The sequence below is a fragment of the Haliotis rubra genome, unplaced genomic scaffold, assembly GCF_003918875.1.
Source record: "Haliotis rubra isolate DU_JTF1 unplaced genomic scaffold, ASM391887v1 Scf482, whole genome shotgun sequence".
Lineage (NCBI taxonomy): Eukaryota > Metazoa > Mollusca > Gastropoda > Lepetellida > Haliotidae > Haliotis > Haliotis rubra.
Window position 1 is genome coordinate 306,652 of NW_025767171.1, and position 19,246 is coordinate 325,897.

The window sequence follows — 19,246 nt, forward strand, 5'->3', positions numbered from 1 at the left end:
GTGACCTGTGAACTTTAAATGTGCTTACTGTGCAGGGTTAATGTTACAGATACATGTCAAATACCAGACCGTTGAACTACTCACACTTCCACCTCCTGCTTGCTCTGTGTAATCAAGGTAATAACTGAGTACTGCTGACCGCACAAACAAGAAGCACCTCGAGGCGTAAGCACAGCTATCTTCTAGATTACTGGAAAGTACTCACACTGATAGGGACCTACCTTGAGACAACTTATGTATTTTTAGTTGTGTTATTGCTCTGAATATTTACACCGATAGTCTCTGCTACTTCATTGATTAGTAATCGATTGTAATTGTCTATGTTATTACGGTACTTGTGTGTCTTGGTGTGGCGCCAGCTCTCTCCACGGAGAGACAGAACCCAGTTTACTGAGATTACATAACAGTAACCTCTTTCCAGTATGTTACTTGAATTGTATTGACTCAACCAGCACATGTCAATTAGTGAACGGAACATAACAACAGCATTCATCCTGAGTATACACTGTTTAATTAGATGACCATTTCATATGACAAATAATCAGAAAAGACTGAAACACCGGAGTGAGTGAGTCAGTGAGTTGGGTTTTAGGGCTGCTCTGAACAGCATATCCCTATGTTACAATGGGAGAAGCCTGAGGTGATGCAGACCTTAACTCGATACCTCCTATGGCACACCTTCAAACATTACTGGGAGAAAGTGGGATTCAAACCCCTAATAACGTTTGGTTTCTGGGGTTCCTAAAGGGACGCAACTCAGCACTGTTTCACCTTAGACCACTGGGCTACATGCCCCTTCACATTGAACCTGTAATACAGAACAAATATGTATGTGTACAGTTGAACCCCTTGTTTTCTTAGTGTTTGCACACTTTGATGACTTTTCCATGAACATTGCCTGCACTACTACTCGCTGATAATATGCATAATATCGAACATGTGAACCCACTCTTACTACTTGTGAAGCCTGCATGAGGTTTCATACAGCTTAGTGTCACATACACCAACAACATAGCATCGTGAAATTGATACAGCTAAAACATTCTAGAAGCGCGTGCATTTTAATACTTGACAAATATAAGAAGTTGATAAATTACATGAATACAAAAACCAGGACTTAAATGCAACATGTCGGCATAGGCCACATTGTCATCCCTATTGGGAAACTGATACATCTTGGAAACAAGGGATTTTCTTGTCCTTAAGCCATTGTTGTCCTATCTACCGGCAAATTTTTAAGTGACATCTCATTTTATGAATCTATTCTCTCCCTCATCCCAAATCTCCCCATATCAGCCTGGTAAGTGACATCTATTTAAAGATTCTATTCAGCAATTCAGAAGGCCCCTTTCCACAATCAACCTTCATTTCCTTTCAATCCCATCACCTACACTGCTCCACCTGTTTCCAACACACAAGTCCCTCTCCCCTGAAGCAGGACACTGAGAAGCGATGTGGACAACTTGAGAAGATCTTCCTCAACGCAATTTATCAGCCAACATCTAGTGTTTAGTGTCATTTCATTCCACTATTAATTCCACAGCCCACCCATAGTGAAATAGTAAAGTTAAAGTTAAACTTGTCTAGATTTGTGATAAACTCCCTCCCTTTGATTTTATCAGATCTTTGATAGGAATGTACCTCCCCTGGCCAAGCATCTTGGCTATAACTTACCAAGCCATACCATGCTATGCTCTATCCCCTCTCACTTCCACAGCAACATTAACACCTGCATTTCTCCTTTCAAGAATTGTTTAAAACCATCTTCATTTCATTATCATCCAAAACATTATCCTTCATGTCAAATAATTATGCACCACAAACACATCATGTTATTCCACTTACCTGAACAAGGTGTTTAAGACAACAGCAACTATCAACAATTACCTAATACACTGGCATCTTCTGATATCATACACCAGTCTATATCACAAACAGACATTGCCATACATGAGTTAGCCTTGCTCCAAGGCTGTACTGGATGCTGAGCCCATGGATGTATAGTCATTCTATCCTTCGAAGAAGCAAATCTAGATAAGCAGACAGTACATCTAAGGACCCCAGTCTGTTAAGCCTAAAAAAATGTTGTGGGTCCGATTACCCCACCGACCTTTGAATTCTGGTGCCGACCTTATTTTTTTTAAGAGAACTGAATTAAATAAGCTTTCAGATACCATTGTTTTTTTTTCCCCCGGCACCGACAGATATCGGTCATTCGGATAGAGAAAGTCGACAAGATGGCCGCAAGCTTGATTGAATAAACAATTATACATTGATACATGTGTTATTAGTTTTGTACTTTCCTTCTAAAAAAATATGAAAAAAAAAAAATACCCTAAATTTTAAAGAGGTGTAATCGGATCCACAACAATTTTTTTTATTTGGCCTTTTTTATTATTTTTTAGAAATTATCATTTAAACTATTAACTTTTACCTAAGAAGCCTGTGCAAGTCTATACATGAGTCTTCTAGACATTATATACAGCCATATAAAAGTTTAAAAAACAAAACGTTAAAGGCAATAAACGATCCCCATAATCATAAGAAATCTATGCTAAAAGCAGTGTGTGTTTCTGAATCACCATCAGTTAGAGAGGATACCAGGTGTCTGCAAACATAAAAGCTGTAAAGCAACCCTCAAGTATGAAATAGGCTCCTGGAGCTGAAGCCAGGATGAGGAAGGAATGGGGATGGTTGTTTTGTTGGGCTTTGAGATCTGTGAAAAGCGAGACTATGTTCTCCGCCAATCGGTTCATGATGTCACGGTTGCTATTAGTTCTAGGCCAATGTTTTATACAATCTAATGATTTCCCATTGATTTAATGTTGCAAATGTCCACAAACAGAATTTTAATGAATTACTATAATCCACTCAATCAGAAGTAAACACATTGTAATTTCTTTTTCAAGTTTACAGATATCTTTAGAAAAGCATCAACTTCTAAAATGCCAATCAAACAGATCAGTACAGATATCTTTGCCACATTTTCAAAATCAACTTTAAAATATAATTATTTTCGTAACTGAGTATGTCATCATTCACCTCTTTCAATGATAGCTGTTTGGGGATAATCGATATATTTTAACTCCCAAGGTAAGCTTTTTTTAAAATGACTCACCTAAATGCTGATTCAAGCAAGTTGTAATTTGTATCTGTTCAGGTTTTGTCCCGTGGGTGTAACATGCTGCATAAACTGACAATAGTGATATACCTGACTAATTAACAACAAGTGTGAGGTAGTACAGAATGTTGTCATGCAATATGGTTTTTTTTAAATTTCATAAATATACGTACATATACATGTACAGAAGAAATTCAAACTTAACTGGCTCATGGTGATTTATGTTGTATACTTTAGGTGTCTATGAAGCTTATCTGCATTAATGTGTATGTTTAAATTCATGTTTCAACTTAACTTATGTGGCAACACAGATTTTCATTTGACCTTTTCAGAGGTCCTTTGTGTACTCCTTTTTTTAAGTTGCTTTCTCTGAGATATTCAATCTTGTGCACGGTTGGCCAGTCTCCATATTCTTCTAAACGTCTATACTATAAAGCATTAAGTTTGGTGGCTGTTGCCATCCACTTCCCATCTGGCCCTCATTGTAGATCTAGTAGTAGATCTGGTATACCCCTGCAGTTGGCCAAGTGCAGGTCACTCCATTACACCAGCAGGTACTGGGCCACAAGAGCACCTTCCCAGAACCACTTCCCTGCCACTTTGGCTTCACAGTTAAAGATGCATGGCCTAGTTCCGTGACGTTACACTCTGTACGTGAGTTATCAGTGTTGACACAGAACGTCACAGCTGTTTCCATACTATTGAAATAAGTACTGTTGTGTTTTCATTTTTTTTATTAAAATATTTACATCAGATACCTGAATAGGTAAGTACTCGTAAGTATATGAGTATTTGCAAAGAAAAGACCTTGCACGGCCTAGATCTGTGTTGTTACACTCCGTGACCCGTGAAGGTCCGGGTTAGAATTGATCATCAGCAACCCATGCTTGCAGTAAGAGGCGAGGGGCGATGGGGTAGTCTAGTGGTTAAAGAGTTGGCTCGTCACGCCGAAGACCCGGGTTCGAATCCCCACATGGGTACAGTGAGTGAAGCCCATTTCTGGTGTCCCCCGCCGTGATATTGCTGGAATATTGCTTAAAGCGGCGTAAAACCAAACTCAGTCAGTCAGTCAGTAATAGGCGACTGACGGGATTGGGTCGTCAGGCTCTCTGACTTGGTTGACATATCCCAATTGCACAGATCAATGCTCATACTGTTGATACTCAAGATTGTTTACGGACCGCCGCCATATAGCTGGAATATTGCTGAGTGCGGCGTAAAACTAAACTCACTCACTCACTGTTATACTTTGTATGTACATGAGTTATTGGTCAACAGCTGTGTCTCCATACTATTCAAATAAGTACTGTTGTGTCTTCTTGTTTTCTTTTTTCTCTCAAAATATTTACATCAGGAGCTTGAATAGGTAAGTATATGAGTATTTGAAAAGAAAAGACCTCGCAAACTAATAAATAATTCAGTATGTAATTGGTTTGTGTGTTTTAAATAATTTCATCATTTTTTATTCTGTGACAAAAAGGTCATGTGTATATTTTGTCAATAAATTCATTATGGTTCATAATGTTTAATATCGACAAGGTACTTCAGTTCTAAATGTCCAATATTGTACAAGGTCAGGGGGATAAATACATTCTTACTCAATAAGGGCTTCAACATTGTCCATAGCGTCAAGTACTTGATCTGTCTGTTGGTTGATAATGTACAATACTTAATATGGTCTAATGGTTCATAATGTCCAATACTTAATACGTCCCTTGGTTCCAGTTGATCAGTACGTGATAAGGTCCTTCAGTTCTTAATCTCCAATACATGATAAGATCCATTGGTCTATAATCTCCAATACATGATACGATCCATTGGTCCATCATCCCTAATACATGATAAGATCCATTGGTCCTTAATGTTCAATGCTTAATACGTTCCATTGGTTCATAATGTTCAATACTTGAAAAGGTCCACTGGTCTATAATGTCCAATACATAAGATCCATTGGTCCATACTGTCCAGTACTTGATACAGTCCATTGGTCCATAATGTTCAATACTTGATACAGTCCATTGGTCCATAATGTCCAATATTTGATGATATCCATTGGTCCATAATGTCTAATACTTGATTAGGTCCATTGGTCCATAATGTCCAACATGTGAAAGGGTCAATAATAATATTTCCTAGGTCTGTTAGTTCAAAATAGCCAATACATGGCAGGTCCAGCTGCGTATAACTCCCTTACATCATGATGATAATCATTCATAATGTGGGAAAACAGTGTATCTTCAGCTTTCCTGTTTTTCTCAATTGTGTTAATTCAACATAAATAGCTATTCCTAAAGTTGAAAACAACACCATTGCAGGGGACATGACACACAGTGGGTGTAAACGTCAAGCCAAGAAATGTGGCACTTCATATTTGAACCCAAACATGTTGGTGCCGCCTATGTTCTTCAAACGAAAAAAACAAAGTGTTGCATATTGGGATAATTTTAACTGCACAACAGTTCAATCAGCCAAATACAAAAGGAGCTGCAGAACTGACATTTCATCCATACAAGAGCAGCATTAGACTGACACAGATGGATTTGGTGCCAGGCTGGCTAAAACCTGTCCTTTGACAGAAATTAAATTATGTGAAAATGAGCATACTTACATTTGGATCTGATGCTAAATTTCTGTGATAATATGAGCTTGGATATGTGGACCTTTTGGCAACTTTTCTATGTTGAAAATGGTAATAATCTGGCATAATCTGAAAATAGAAGAAAATCAAATGGATTAAGTACAAGTGAAACTACACAGCTTTCATCTATATACATGTCATTCGCTCACTCGTGCATGTGTGTGTCTCTCTCTGTCTCTGTGAGTGAGTGAGAGAAACATCATAACTTTAGTCATAAATTGCATAACATTCTGTTTTTTCAAGATTGTATTTCCAACTAACTATTGACAAAAAAGGTACACTTTTGGTGACTATTTATATACTTCTTTGAAAAACATCATTCATCATATAATTCCAACCCAAGTTTGACACAATACAGTTACTCCTGGGAGAGTGAAATGGAAATGAAAGTGTAAGACAGCACGTAACTTTAATGGCCAAAGAAACATGCACCAATACTGCACTTGCTTGATAGCCACACTACCCACATTTGTAACCTGAATGAGAATCAGATGAACACATGACATTTACAGTTGCCGCAAGTTTTATTCTGCTTAGATGTTAAATATACCACAATTCCCAGCAACCTTAGATGTTAAATATACCACAATTCCCAGCAACCAAGATATCTCTGACATGATGATATTTATTGTCGACAGTGCTCATAAAATGAACAATAATGGACAACTATTTGATTGATTCTTAACCCGTGTCACTTCCTGTCAGCTTGTGTTACCGCTTCCTCTACACTGTTTCTGGACCACAGAGAGGAATAATCAGTAACTTGATATCTTATCAAGTCACTCAATCATGTTGGATGTCACTGTGTTGGACTAATCTACAGTTATCGATATGGCGATGGATTAAGAACATATGGAAATCACTTATTAAAAACACTCTATGCACAAAAGTTAGTTCATTAATTTTTCCAATTCATCATTTTTGTGATGATAAAATTCTGTATATTTACCAAGAAATATGGAACTTTTTTACAGCGACATATATATCAATTATCAAATAATATTTGTGAACATTTTATGAGATTTAAAAAAAATTGATACCTGAACATTCTCAGATTCATGAATAGTGTTGTGTAATTTTCACCACTGTTTTGCTTTTTACACAAACTGGAATCTACTTGCAGATAATCCAAGACTGTTTATTTATCTTTCATAAGTTAATGACATGTTTTATGATTGTTTATGCAATAATCTAAACAACAGATCTTCTTAAGTGTCTGAAAACACGAGGATAAACATATTTGTAATACTAACCAAAAATAGTTCTGCCAAAAAACTTTAAAAGGGTGGTTTACTTCAATGCTTAACCCGACACCACTTTCAGCAATATTTCAGCAAAACTACAGCAGGGTAACTCCAAACATGTGCTCTACACACTGAACCCAGATCAGTCACAGATCCATGGCCTACTGAGCTGACGCTTTAACCACTGGGCCACCCCACCACAGTGTCCATCCCCAACAAAAAAGGATAATCCACATGCCTAGATACAACACCTGCAACATTTCACTGCTTGGTACAAGAACAGCCATTGTCATCGTCACCCATCCCTATCACTCAATCTTATCTCATCACTTCATTGTAGCTGGAGTATTAAGGGACATAAAAGCACCACACTAGAAACATATCGTGACACCAGCTCTCATCTCATTGCCCAGCCTAATTACAAGCAATCACAATGTAATCTGAATGAATTATCCCGAAATTCTTCCACCTATCCTCACCAACCACAAAGTTCAGTACACCCAAGCAAACAGATTATAACAAGCAGGGTGAAAAACTCAGTCTGTATCACGCTCTGGTAGCGAGTGATACCCGCTACCCACATGTCCTTCCGCCGTACCTCATCACAGTACTAGCGTGGCTGTTTACACAGGCTGGCTATCTATAATAATCCCTGGAGAAGCTTATTGTGGGGCCCCTTCATGCAGGTTGCTATGTCAATATAGCTCTGCTCCTACCAAAAAGGGCACATTTTGCTATCAGTGTGAGAAAATTTGATACATTAATAGCACTCCTACTGTCATTTTGGCATAGAATTAAAGGGAATTAAAGGACCAATTTGAGTCCTAGCAAGTCATTTGAAACCTATCTTGTTAGTGTGTCAATTCACTTGAATAATTCAGTTTAAAATGATGTAAATCTGTCTAGAAATTATTGTGTCTCAAAATTATGAGTGAGTGAGTGAGTGAGTTGGGTTGAATGACTCTGTAACGTATGTATAGTATAACACAGGTTGTCAGTATATCAACTCTACACAGAACCCGCCGTGATATTGCTGGAATATTGCTAAAAGCGGCGTAAAATCAAACTCACTCACTACACAGAAAACTGTGGTGCCTTCATCAACTGGGTCAAATGATACCCTCTGTGACTTTTTCATATCACTAGTTTATCTGTCATGGCTATATCAAACTGGAGGAATCATTTTTATCCAGTGTTTTAGGAAACAAATCCTTGTCCCTCTGACTAGAATAACAATGAGGTTGAGGGACTGTGAGACAGACTACCCTCTAACTTGTGAAAGATCTAGTGGTACTATCACAAGTTTCAAGTATCTCCTTAAAATACTCACACATTCCATAGGCATTATTTATGGAACAAATACATCACAACAATGGGATAAATCAAATATTCAGATTAAGTCCCAGGATGAAAAGTAGCCGATTATGTGCCATTCTCATATATTTATCCTAATCCAGTGGTAGATTAGTATGCATAAAAATGATAATAATGACATAAAACTTGATCAAAGCCACTCTTTGAAGAATAATTTGACATGGGCTACACTGGATCGAATGAGTTCACAGCTCCAGTGATGATGAAAGCCTGAGAAGAATGATGAAATAATATCAGCAGCCTGGTATTGATCAACCAACACGTTCTTCCCTTACAGTAATGGATGCCATATAGTTTCATTATCCTGGGGGGCAGTGGGGTAGCCTAGTGGTTAAAGCATTTGTTTGTCACATCCAAGATCCAGGTTCATTTCCCACATGGGTTCAATGTGTGAAGCCCATTTCTGGCTTCCCCTATTGCTGGAATACTGCTAAAAGCAGCAAAAAACTAAACTCAATCTCTTAATATCCTTGGTTAGATTCCATCACAAGAACTGCAAAATGGAAGAATGTACAATGAACAATGCATATATCACATGAGGGGACACCAGAAATGGACTTATAACTTCAACCCGGGAATGTTTGTTTACATGTATTCATACAGATTTATTAATACTCTAATTATGATATGCTTTTACATGATATTTTCTACATAGTACTGAAACAGTATGAATAACTATTACCAATATTTCCATGATGTAAAACAATTAGAATTTCGGATCATACATGATGTCAACAATGTTGTTCTGGACTGCCACAGGGAACGAGTTGAAGCCAGACTACAGAGTAGATAGATGTCACTGCCAGAGGGAATGAGTTGAAGCCAGACTACAGAGTAGATAGATGTCACTGCCACAGGGAATGAGTTGAAGCCAGACTACAGAGTAGATAGATGTCACTGCCAGAGGGAATGAGTTGAAGCCAGACTACAGAGTAGATAGATGTCACTGCCAGAGGGAATGAGTTGAAGCCAGACTACAGAGTAGATAGATGTCACTGCCAGAGGGAATGAGTTGAAGCCAGACTACAGAGTAGATAGATGTCACTGCCAGAGGGAATGAGTTGAAGCCAGACTACAGAGTAGATAGATGTCACTGCCAGAGGGAATGAGTTGAAGCCAGACTACAGAGTAGATAGATGTCACTGCCAGAGGGAATGAGTTGAAGCCAGACTACAGAGTAGATAGATGTCACTGCCAGAGGGAATGAGTTGAAGCCAGACTACAGAGTAGATAGATGTCACTGCCAGAGGGAATGAGTTGAAGCCAGACTACAGTAGATAGATGTCACTGCCACAGGGAATGAGTTGAAGCCAGACTACAGAGTAGATAGATGTCATGCAATAGCAACTTGTCTCATGGTCAGGTAATCCAAGGAAAAGTACCTTTTGCCAACAACCATTATTGTGAAGGACATCCACACCATCATATTATGAGGAATTTAGGACCTTTTAATGTGTCTTTTTCTGTTTTACTTTTTAAGCTATCATAACATGATTAAATTATGTTTCATTATGCATAAAGAATTTGCATGATAAATCAGAATTGTACAAAAGCACATGAACAATGTGTCGACATGATAAAGTTGGTTGGTTGGTTTGTTGTTTAAAGCCACACTCAGCAATATTCCAGCTATATGGCGTCGGTCTGTAAATAATCAAGTTTGGGCCAGACAATCCAGTGTTCTTCATAAGTGTCATTGCTTTTTGCCACTTCCTGCAAGTAACTATCTATCTCATCTATGGTTTCGTTTCATTCATTTCTCATCTTCAAGCATTCTGACAACCAACCGTGTTACCTCATGTATATATGAAGCTGTTTCCTACCCAGAAGGCTTGAGCTATACCAGCAACCATCACAACATATGGGTTTTGCCGATACTTGGTGTTTAATGTCACCTTCAGCAGGCAGATGCATTTACACCATCATAAACATGCAAGAAAGATGGACAGGGATGCAAACAGAATGCCAACATAATGTCTATGACTTATTCAATGCTGTGCTAATGTGCACAATGCCAATACAGGAGATGTGTAACATTTGAACTGCATGAAAATACATATCCATTCAGTCTCCCCTTTGGGGTTTAACAAATTCAGATGAGTGAAAAATTGTTCACATTAACATCTAAGACAACAGTTTAGACAAGGTATTGAGTAAAAGCAACATCATAGTTTGAACATTTTACCTCCAAAACTTGTCATTAACTTTTTAGGCAGGAGATTTTTCAAGTTGCTTGTGTGTTGTGACACAGTGCAGTATTCCCGTTATTCAACAGTAAATACCAGAATACAGTGTGTACCTGATATTCCAGTGATTGGTATTGCGAGCAGATATACATGATGGCTTCAAGGACATCAGGTCTATTTTCCTGCTTCATTTTATATTGTATTTTTTCACAAATTTGTTATTCTGGATTATGTGTTATGAATTTCCAAATATATCAAATGTGTTCAATGGCCAAGAAACAAGGTTTCAACATACTTCAGCTTTACTACATAACAGACTATATTCCTTCTAGCTTAAAGTTCAAGCTTTTGTTCGTAACACAACACCAGTCCATTATGAATCAACAAATCTTATGGTGCCTCTCTGACAAGAAACTTGTATGAAAAGTGCTCTACTGTTGAATGGTCTTGCGTGTAAAACTGTACAGGTCCAATAACGCAACTACTCAACACCTCACTGACCTAGAGCAAGGTGAAGGTCAGAGCAAGGACTCTGTTGTCACCGACACCTGCCAATGCATGCATTACCACAAGGAGGTGGGGAATATGTCCCCTGTTATTCAACATGTGGTAATAATATTACTTGGGTTGAGTTACAAGAAAACAATATTTGCATAGAAATCCCCTGAACTCCATTGTGGGGTCATCTCCCTCCCATGTTGAAGACTATGAAAGAATAACTGGCATTTTTACAGTTTCATACCCAACTGGGCTCATGCTGTACACCTAAACGATAAGAAAATCAAATCTCAAAATATATTTTCATTATTGAAACGCACTCCCGGTATAGGAGCCACAGGTTATACAGACAGGCATTAAACATTGCCGAATGGGCTATAAATGTAAGAATTCTGTCCCCAATAAAACTGACAGAATTTTTTTAACATTAAAATCTATCAACCTTGGAGGATTTTATTGATTTCATTTGATAGCAAGGAACTAATTTCAATATCCTGACCACAAATTTTGCTGACAACAAGAAAAACGAATTTGCTCTATCAACGTAATCAGTGTGAGTGCCGGTGAACACTGGCACGCCATGAGCTGCAGGAAAATGGGGACATTAATAATTCAAGGATATAAAACAACCATTGTCACAATAAGTGAATGTCTTAGAAATGTACAAGTCCTTTGACAGATGCTGTGCATTATTTATAAGTCTCGGCAGTTGTGACACCACGGCCATCATCGTGACAGAAACCTGTCTCTTTCTTTTGGCTGGAAATTTGCGTTAATCTATCTCGCAGAAGAAAAGAGTTTCAAAACACATTTGGATCTCGGAGGAATTCTACACAGCGTCTGAAGACTACTTTGAACCAGCTGAGCAATTCTGAGCAGAGTGAAGCAAAATCACTGGTTACATCATAGGCAGCTCTCCTCCCCGTCTAACCGACTCCACTCAGAAAGAAGTTCAAAGATGGCCGAGACACCTGACCCCAAATTCGTAGTAAATCGATCGTTTACAACGTGTGAGTAATGGCATCAGGCCATAGATTGTAAGTGCTTGGAAGGTTTGGCTAATGCACACATGCATGTATGCTTACTGGGAGAAATATCACATGTTATGCAAACATCAATTTATCGCAAGATGAATAACGATACTACTCTCCTGTCGTTGATGCAACTCCTTCCAGATTATTTACATGAAGCGCAGTTCATCTCTTGTTTACAGGCATTCTATTAATAAGCTTCACTGCCTTCAATGTTCAAGTTTGCAGCAAGCAATAAGAAATCAGTCCCATACCAAGGTCAGAAAAATATCACTGGCTGTTTGTGAAGACAACCATTATAAGCCTGAAATGGCAATGTTTGGGAGGGTCTATCTTTGTCCTAAGTCAGCGAGTGGGAAGTCAGTTCAGGACATCGTTCTTGTAGTCCGACTTACTGCCTTCAGTACAGGGTTTCCTCCAGAGCAAACACACCACAGAGAGTAGTCCGACTTACTGCCTTCAGTACGGGGTTTCCTCCAGAGCAAACACACCACAGAGACAGTCCAACACAGAGAGTAGTTTCTTCTGCCTTCAGTACGGGTTTCCTCCAGAGCAAACACACACACTTACTGCCTTCAGACGGGGTTTCCTCCAGAGCAAACACACCACAGAGAGTAGTCCGACTTACTGCCTTCAGTACGGGGTTTCCTCCAGAGCAAACACACCACAGAGAGTAGTCCGACTTACTGCCTTCAGTACGGGGTTTCCTCCAGAGCAAACACACCACAGAGAGTAGTCCGACTTACTGCCTTCAGTACGGGGTTTCCTCCAGAGCAAACACACCACAGAGAGTAGTCCGACTTACTGCCTTCAGTACGGGGTTTCCTCCAGAGCAAACACACCACAGAGAGTAGTCCGACTTACTGCCTTCAGCAAACACAACTTACACCACAGAGAGTAGTCCGACTTACTGCCTTCAGTACGGGGTTTCCTCCAGAGCAAACACACCACAGAGAGTAGTCCGACTTACTGCCTTCAGTACGGGGTTTCCTCCAGAGCAAACACACCACAGAGAGTAGTCCGACTTACTGCCTTCAGTACGGGGTTTCCTCCAGAGCAAACACACCACAGAGAGTAGTCCGACTTACTGCCTTCAGTACGGGGTTTCCTCCAGAGCAAACACACCACAGAGAGTAGTCCGACTTACTGCCTTCAGTACGGGGTTTCCTCCAGAGCAAACACACCACAGAGAGTAGTAGATGCGTTGACGTAATCAATGATGTGTTCATCTCCCATCAGTTTATCAGCTATACAGGTTTTGCATATAACCTGACCTTTTCTTTTGCAGGAGTTGTACAGCTAAAATATTGTTGATGCAATGCTACATTTTTATTCAATCTGCTTATAAGGTTTAGTGGTTGTTATTTTTCACCACTGACCTATCCCAAATCTTGTGTAGCCAAAGAAAATATGTAAATATCATTTTCAGAAGAAAAAAAAGCCTTTTGTTCACAAAGGATTTGGTTAATTTATTGGTTCTGACATTTTGCTGTTTCTGCCACTGATAAAGTTCTGACTTTCTTATAAGTGTATTTTCTCCTGTTGACCAGGAGCTCCATATCCAGTCCCATCATAATACATCCTATGTCTCGACTTCTCCTTCAAGTGAGTGAGTGGTTTTTACGCCGCTTTTAGCAATATTCCAGCAATATCATGGCGGGGGACACCAGAAATGGGCTTCACACATTGTACCCATGTGGGGAATCAAACCCGTGTCTTCGGCATGACGAGTGAATGCTTTAACCACTAGGCTACCCCACCGCCCTTTCTCCTTCAAAATACCCTTAAGAACTATATGATTTGAATCAGGGATCAAACCGAAAAATGCACTGAATACTTATTAAAAGGGTATACAAGGTATGTGATTTAGACTATCAGTTGTAAGACCTCCATTTTAGTAGAAGACTAAATATTGAAATCATAATCACCTGAGCTCGATAAAACTTAAGATATGCTGAAATAACCTCAGTGAATGCTTCAGATATTACGCCCTTCATTATCTCTGGAGATAAATAATATGTCAGTGACTTGGGGTTTAACTCGACTCTGAGCAGTAATATCAAGGCAAATATGGCAAGAAAGCTTGAACTGAAATAAAATGGATGTCCACTTGGGTGGTGACACCTAGAAGCAGGAGTACTATGTTCACAAATGAAATATCTTTTCTAGGATTCACACCATGACCCACAGCAAGCAGGATGGGTATGGTGCTGACACATCAGATCTCAGAAATGAACCACTACCTCTGGATCCTGCCTGGGCTGTGACGATTCAGAACCAGCTATGCAGGCTGACTGTTCCATGTTCCCCATACTGTTCAACTTATGATTTTATTAAAAACACTACATGTTCTCCATGGAAATAATAGTCGTTCTGGCCTCCATTAGAGAAGAAGGTTCCTGTAGAACAATCTTGATGCGACACATCTTGACGAACTTACCAGCATCCACTGGCATCCATTACTAACCCATCTCAACTTATTGTGCAGATGTGTAAATTCATGGCAATACACACGAAACTAGCATCAAAAGCTAACCAGATGCATGGCATCATGTAATGAGCAAAAAACACCACCTGATTTAATCATTTTACAACAAAATAAAAGGATTTTGGTGTTGAATACATTAGAATTAAGGTTCAAGTATTTACAGGCAAAAGTCAAAAGTCACATTTTTAAAGGGAATAATTCCACACATAAAACCCATGTACTTGCAGTCACATGTCGTCACAAACTAACAAGAAACTCCTATGTAACCAAGCATTTTTTCTTGAAGTCTTAACCCAAAAAAATGGGACTCGAATAATTCCATGTAAATACAACCAAGCTTCACTTGACAAATTTACATGCTCCATTTCTGCAATTTCACAGCAAACTTGGCAATAATAGACCTACAACATTACAAGCACAATTGCCACGTCACTGCTCAGAAGTATAGATTATTCATTGCACGATGCAATGGTTGTAATATACATCTTGTTGGCTTCAACCTTGGAATGCCAGATAAAATAGATGAAGATGGCCAGGATTCTGGGATATATTCAAATGAAATCAACCTAGAGGCAACTGAGGTAATCAATATAACATGGCAATTGGGGAGGAGGACAAGTAGCTTCTACACAAGCATACAGCAACATGGAAAATCGACAAATGTTTCGTAAGAACTGCAACGCTGTCGGGTATTTAGAAATGTTCACACGTTATTCTCATTCAGTGCACATAATTCAAATATGCATGAAGTTAAAGAGTTTTACCAGGTTTCTGATCTGTGTTACAAGAACTCTACCTACTGCACTAGTTGCCATAATGATCAACATGTGCTTAGAAATGCTGTTAGAATGAGTTGTTGGAACAGATCTTTAGCCAGCACTGCAACAAAATACAAACAAACAGACTTAATTGGCGTTAATATATTACTAAAAAAAAGTCAAGGGACATCTGACTTACTCTGTCATTCCACCCATTTATAAGTGAATATGTTAATGTGTCATAAAATGACATACAACTGAAAAATCTTCTTTTGTATATTATATCTAACATGTTCCTAAATTGTAATTTTTCAGCAATGGTCATATGTTTTTAAAATTCTACTGTGCCAGATGACAGGCGATGAATATGCATTTTTTTAAATTTAATTTTTCAGCCAATAGCTATATCTTTTTAAAATTCTACTGTGCCAGATGACACTCTATGAATATGTATTTTTTTATACATACCACATGTTTAATGTCAATAATAATTTATCTACAATAAAAACAGCCTGTTTTAAGTATTTTTTACAATAACCACTTTCAAAACATACCTATAATACAATTATCATGTGCCTACCTGTTCCATGCATGAAGCGAGCTACTAGAGTTTACTGTATCTATTTTGCAAACTGGTGAATTATATTACTTCTATTATTTCTATGTTTGGAATTTGCCTTGTTTTCCACTTCTTTGAGAGTCGCATTCATTCCAATAAAGAAGCTGACTATCCATAGAATTTGGCTTTCCTTGGTTCCCACTGTTGTGATTCTGGAACGGTTCCAAAATGTACAGCTAATGCAATCAATTTTATCTTACTTTAGTTTCTATTTTTTTAGCTAACCATATCACAATACCAGAACATCTGAAACATCAAGTATGTCTGCTTTTCTGTTTTCCGAACATTTAACTTTCTCAAAGATAGGTATCTAAAAAACATTTTAGGTTTAATCTAACTTACCAAATGAAAAAGGAAAGCGATGATGTGCAGTCTAGATATTCGTTTTACACACTGCATCAAATACTGTAGAGACAACACAAACTCTTATAGTGTGAATATTTTTGTGTTTGAGTATAATCAATAAAATTTAACTTTGCAAAGCGTTTAAGCCAAATATGGACAAGACATTCATTTAGAAAATTATAATAACTTGTGTAGGCGAATGTGACATGTTTTGATTAAATGGATATAATGCTTGGTGTTTACTTATTTTCCATAACTTTTAACATGAATCCACAATCCAGTGATGGCATCTTACAGTGCCATGATGTCACACAAACATGTCATATTAGCTTACGTAAAAGATCTTAACTCATTCAATTTTGTCATAAACAGTATGCAAATTGTTGTAAAAAGGGAATGAATTCACTTTTGGTTTGATAAATGTTTTGTGTTTAACGATTTGACTTACAATCTGTGATCACAGCAGTAACACTTCATCATAATAATATATAGACATAAATTCACAATTCAAGGTAGTTAGAGATGTGCAGCGAGCACATAGCTAGCATACATCCACAAAAATAGAAACAGGTTCACCTTCTCAAAAAATCTCATGAAATAACCTTTCTTAGCAAGTCTAGTTGGGCATTTTCCAAGTTGCCTGTGCACCATGTCCACTCTAGCATAAGCCATCTCTTTAAACATCTTTGTTGACACTTAAATAAAGCTTTATGGATCAAGCAAAACAGATTCACATGATCCCAGAAAAACATTTTTGCTTTTTTCACATTTCTCAAAAACTATGTCTGGTTTTTTTCTGTATGAATTTATGGTTTACATCCAGCCACATAGAGTGTCAAAACATAAAATGACAATATTTACGGTGTATACAACATATTTCTCAAGTGTCGCTCCAAGTTTTTCTCTCTCATTTATCACACACATAAACAGCCTGCCCGCAGCCACTTGCCACAACAGCTGAATTCCTGCGTTTCAAGAAACAAAACAACCCAACAGTTTCATGCCATGAGGTGTAAACCACAATCCTAATGTAAGCACAGCAAATATAAATATTTAATATAGCCATGAAGAGATTAACTTGAAATACATCCCTTTAAAAATGGCACACCCTCTTAAAAAGCCATTAATGAGAGAAAAGGGCTTCATTTGATTCCTTGTTTACTAGCTGGTCAAAATTGGGAAAGAAAAAATAGTGAATTATGGTGGGTTTTTCAAGTTGATGACATCCTCATGGGCAAGCAGGCACAAAACAAAGTATGAGCGGTAGTGGTGTTCCGATTAATTGAAATAATCGAAGATTGGTCGAGGTGACCAAACGACCAAGCAATCGATCACATTTTCTCATAATCGAACACAAACGATTTTGGAACTGCTGTTTTAGTCTTTGAAACACTTGACGATGGAACGTATCTTCGAAGTTGTCAGGGCCTGAAAACTTGTTTAATTCTTAGAAAACTCACTTCACTAACTGAAAAGTCATGACTGAATATTTCTTGAAGACCCCAGAAGGTTTATGTTCATGATATATTAACATCACTTTAAAGTAGCAGGTTGCATCATGTTATACATATCTGCAATAACAACCCGGATAGGAAAATCTGAAAATTGACGCTAACCAATTTTTATCGATGACTGTTCGTTGGTAATGAAGCAATCATCAATTATGAGATTTCAACCAATTCCCAACACTAATGAGTGGTCACCCACAAACAACCATCTGTGACAGTAGCTATCTCGAGCGGTCACCCACAAACAACCATCTGTGACAGTAGCTATCTCGAGCGGTCACCCACAAACAACCATCTGTGACAGTAGCTATCTCGAGCGGACAGCCACAAACAACCATCTGTGACTGTAGCTATCTCCATGGGGCTGTTACTGGCAACCACTGCGAGTCAGTGAGTGAGTGAGTTGGGTTAAATGCCACTTTTAGAAATACTCCAGGTACCACACAAATGAACTTTCACAGTGTATCCATGTGGGGAATCAAACCCAGGTCTTTGCTGTGATTAGTGAAGGCTTAAACCACTAGGCTACCCAACCGCCCCACACAAGACATTTATAACAAAACCTTATATTTCGTTTTAAGGTTCAAATGCACATAAAAGCATATATGCAATTATCAACTGAAGCCGTTCCCAAAGATGTTAAAATTAAAGAATATCAACAAAACTAGTTTGTATCCATTTGCCTTTTGTTGACAAAAGTGAGTGAGTGAGTGAGTTTGGTTTTAAGGCGCTTTTAGCAATATTCCAGCAAAATCACAGCGGGGGACACCAGAAATGGGCTTCACACATTGTACCCATGTGGGGAATCGAACTCGGGTCTTCAGTGTGACGAGCGGACGCTTTAACCACTAGGCTACCCCACCGCCTCTTGACAAGACAGGATCCAGTGTGAGGTGTCTGTGATCCTGATTGAGGACCGATCCACTCCCACGCTGATGTGTTGAACCTCAAAATGAGACCAACTATTGCCTTTGAGTTTCACACGAAGGTGTTTCAGTGTCCTGCATGTAGGGAAAGCAGGACTCCCTGACCAATGATAGCTTTAAATAAGTAATCATGAAGAGTATTTACAAAGCTTGTGTGTGAACTTCATGTCAACGTCTGTGAAGTAATGAATTTCCTGAACAAGATTGAAGCCGAGAATTCTCAGGTGCATGAGTGAGCTAATGCAAAAAGGTAAAGGAAAAAGGAAAGTGTCAAATGTTACATACGTTAACCACTTCGTTTGGTATTTCATAAATTACACGCAACATACACATCATGACCTACATACACATCATGACCTACATACTCATCATGACCTACATACACATCATGACCTACATACACATCAACATGAAAGCACACGTGTCGGGAGAGCAAAACTCAATCTTTTCATGACCAACCATGTTTGTTTTGTTTCAGATACATCGCCTGTGTTTAAACACATTGTCAAA

The 19,246-nt window shown here is 38.4% G+C and overlaps 1 protein-coding gene across 2 annotated transcripts in view; it reads right to left on the reverse strand.

Annotated features, from left to right (window-relative positions):
- The window catches only part of LOC124291131 (furin-1-like), a 226,591-nt gene that overhangs the window by 176,551 nt on the left and 30,794 nt on the right, over positions 1-19,246 (reverse strand). For both annotated transcript variants that reach the window (XM_046728038.1, XM_046728037.1), the window contains exon 2: positions 5,730-5,828. In XM_046728038.1, the coding sequence (XP_046583994.1) occupies positions 5,730-5,828 (99 nt within the window). The remainder of the gene's footprint in view (positions 1-5,729; positions 5,829-19,246) is intronic.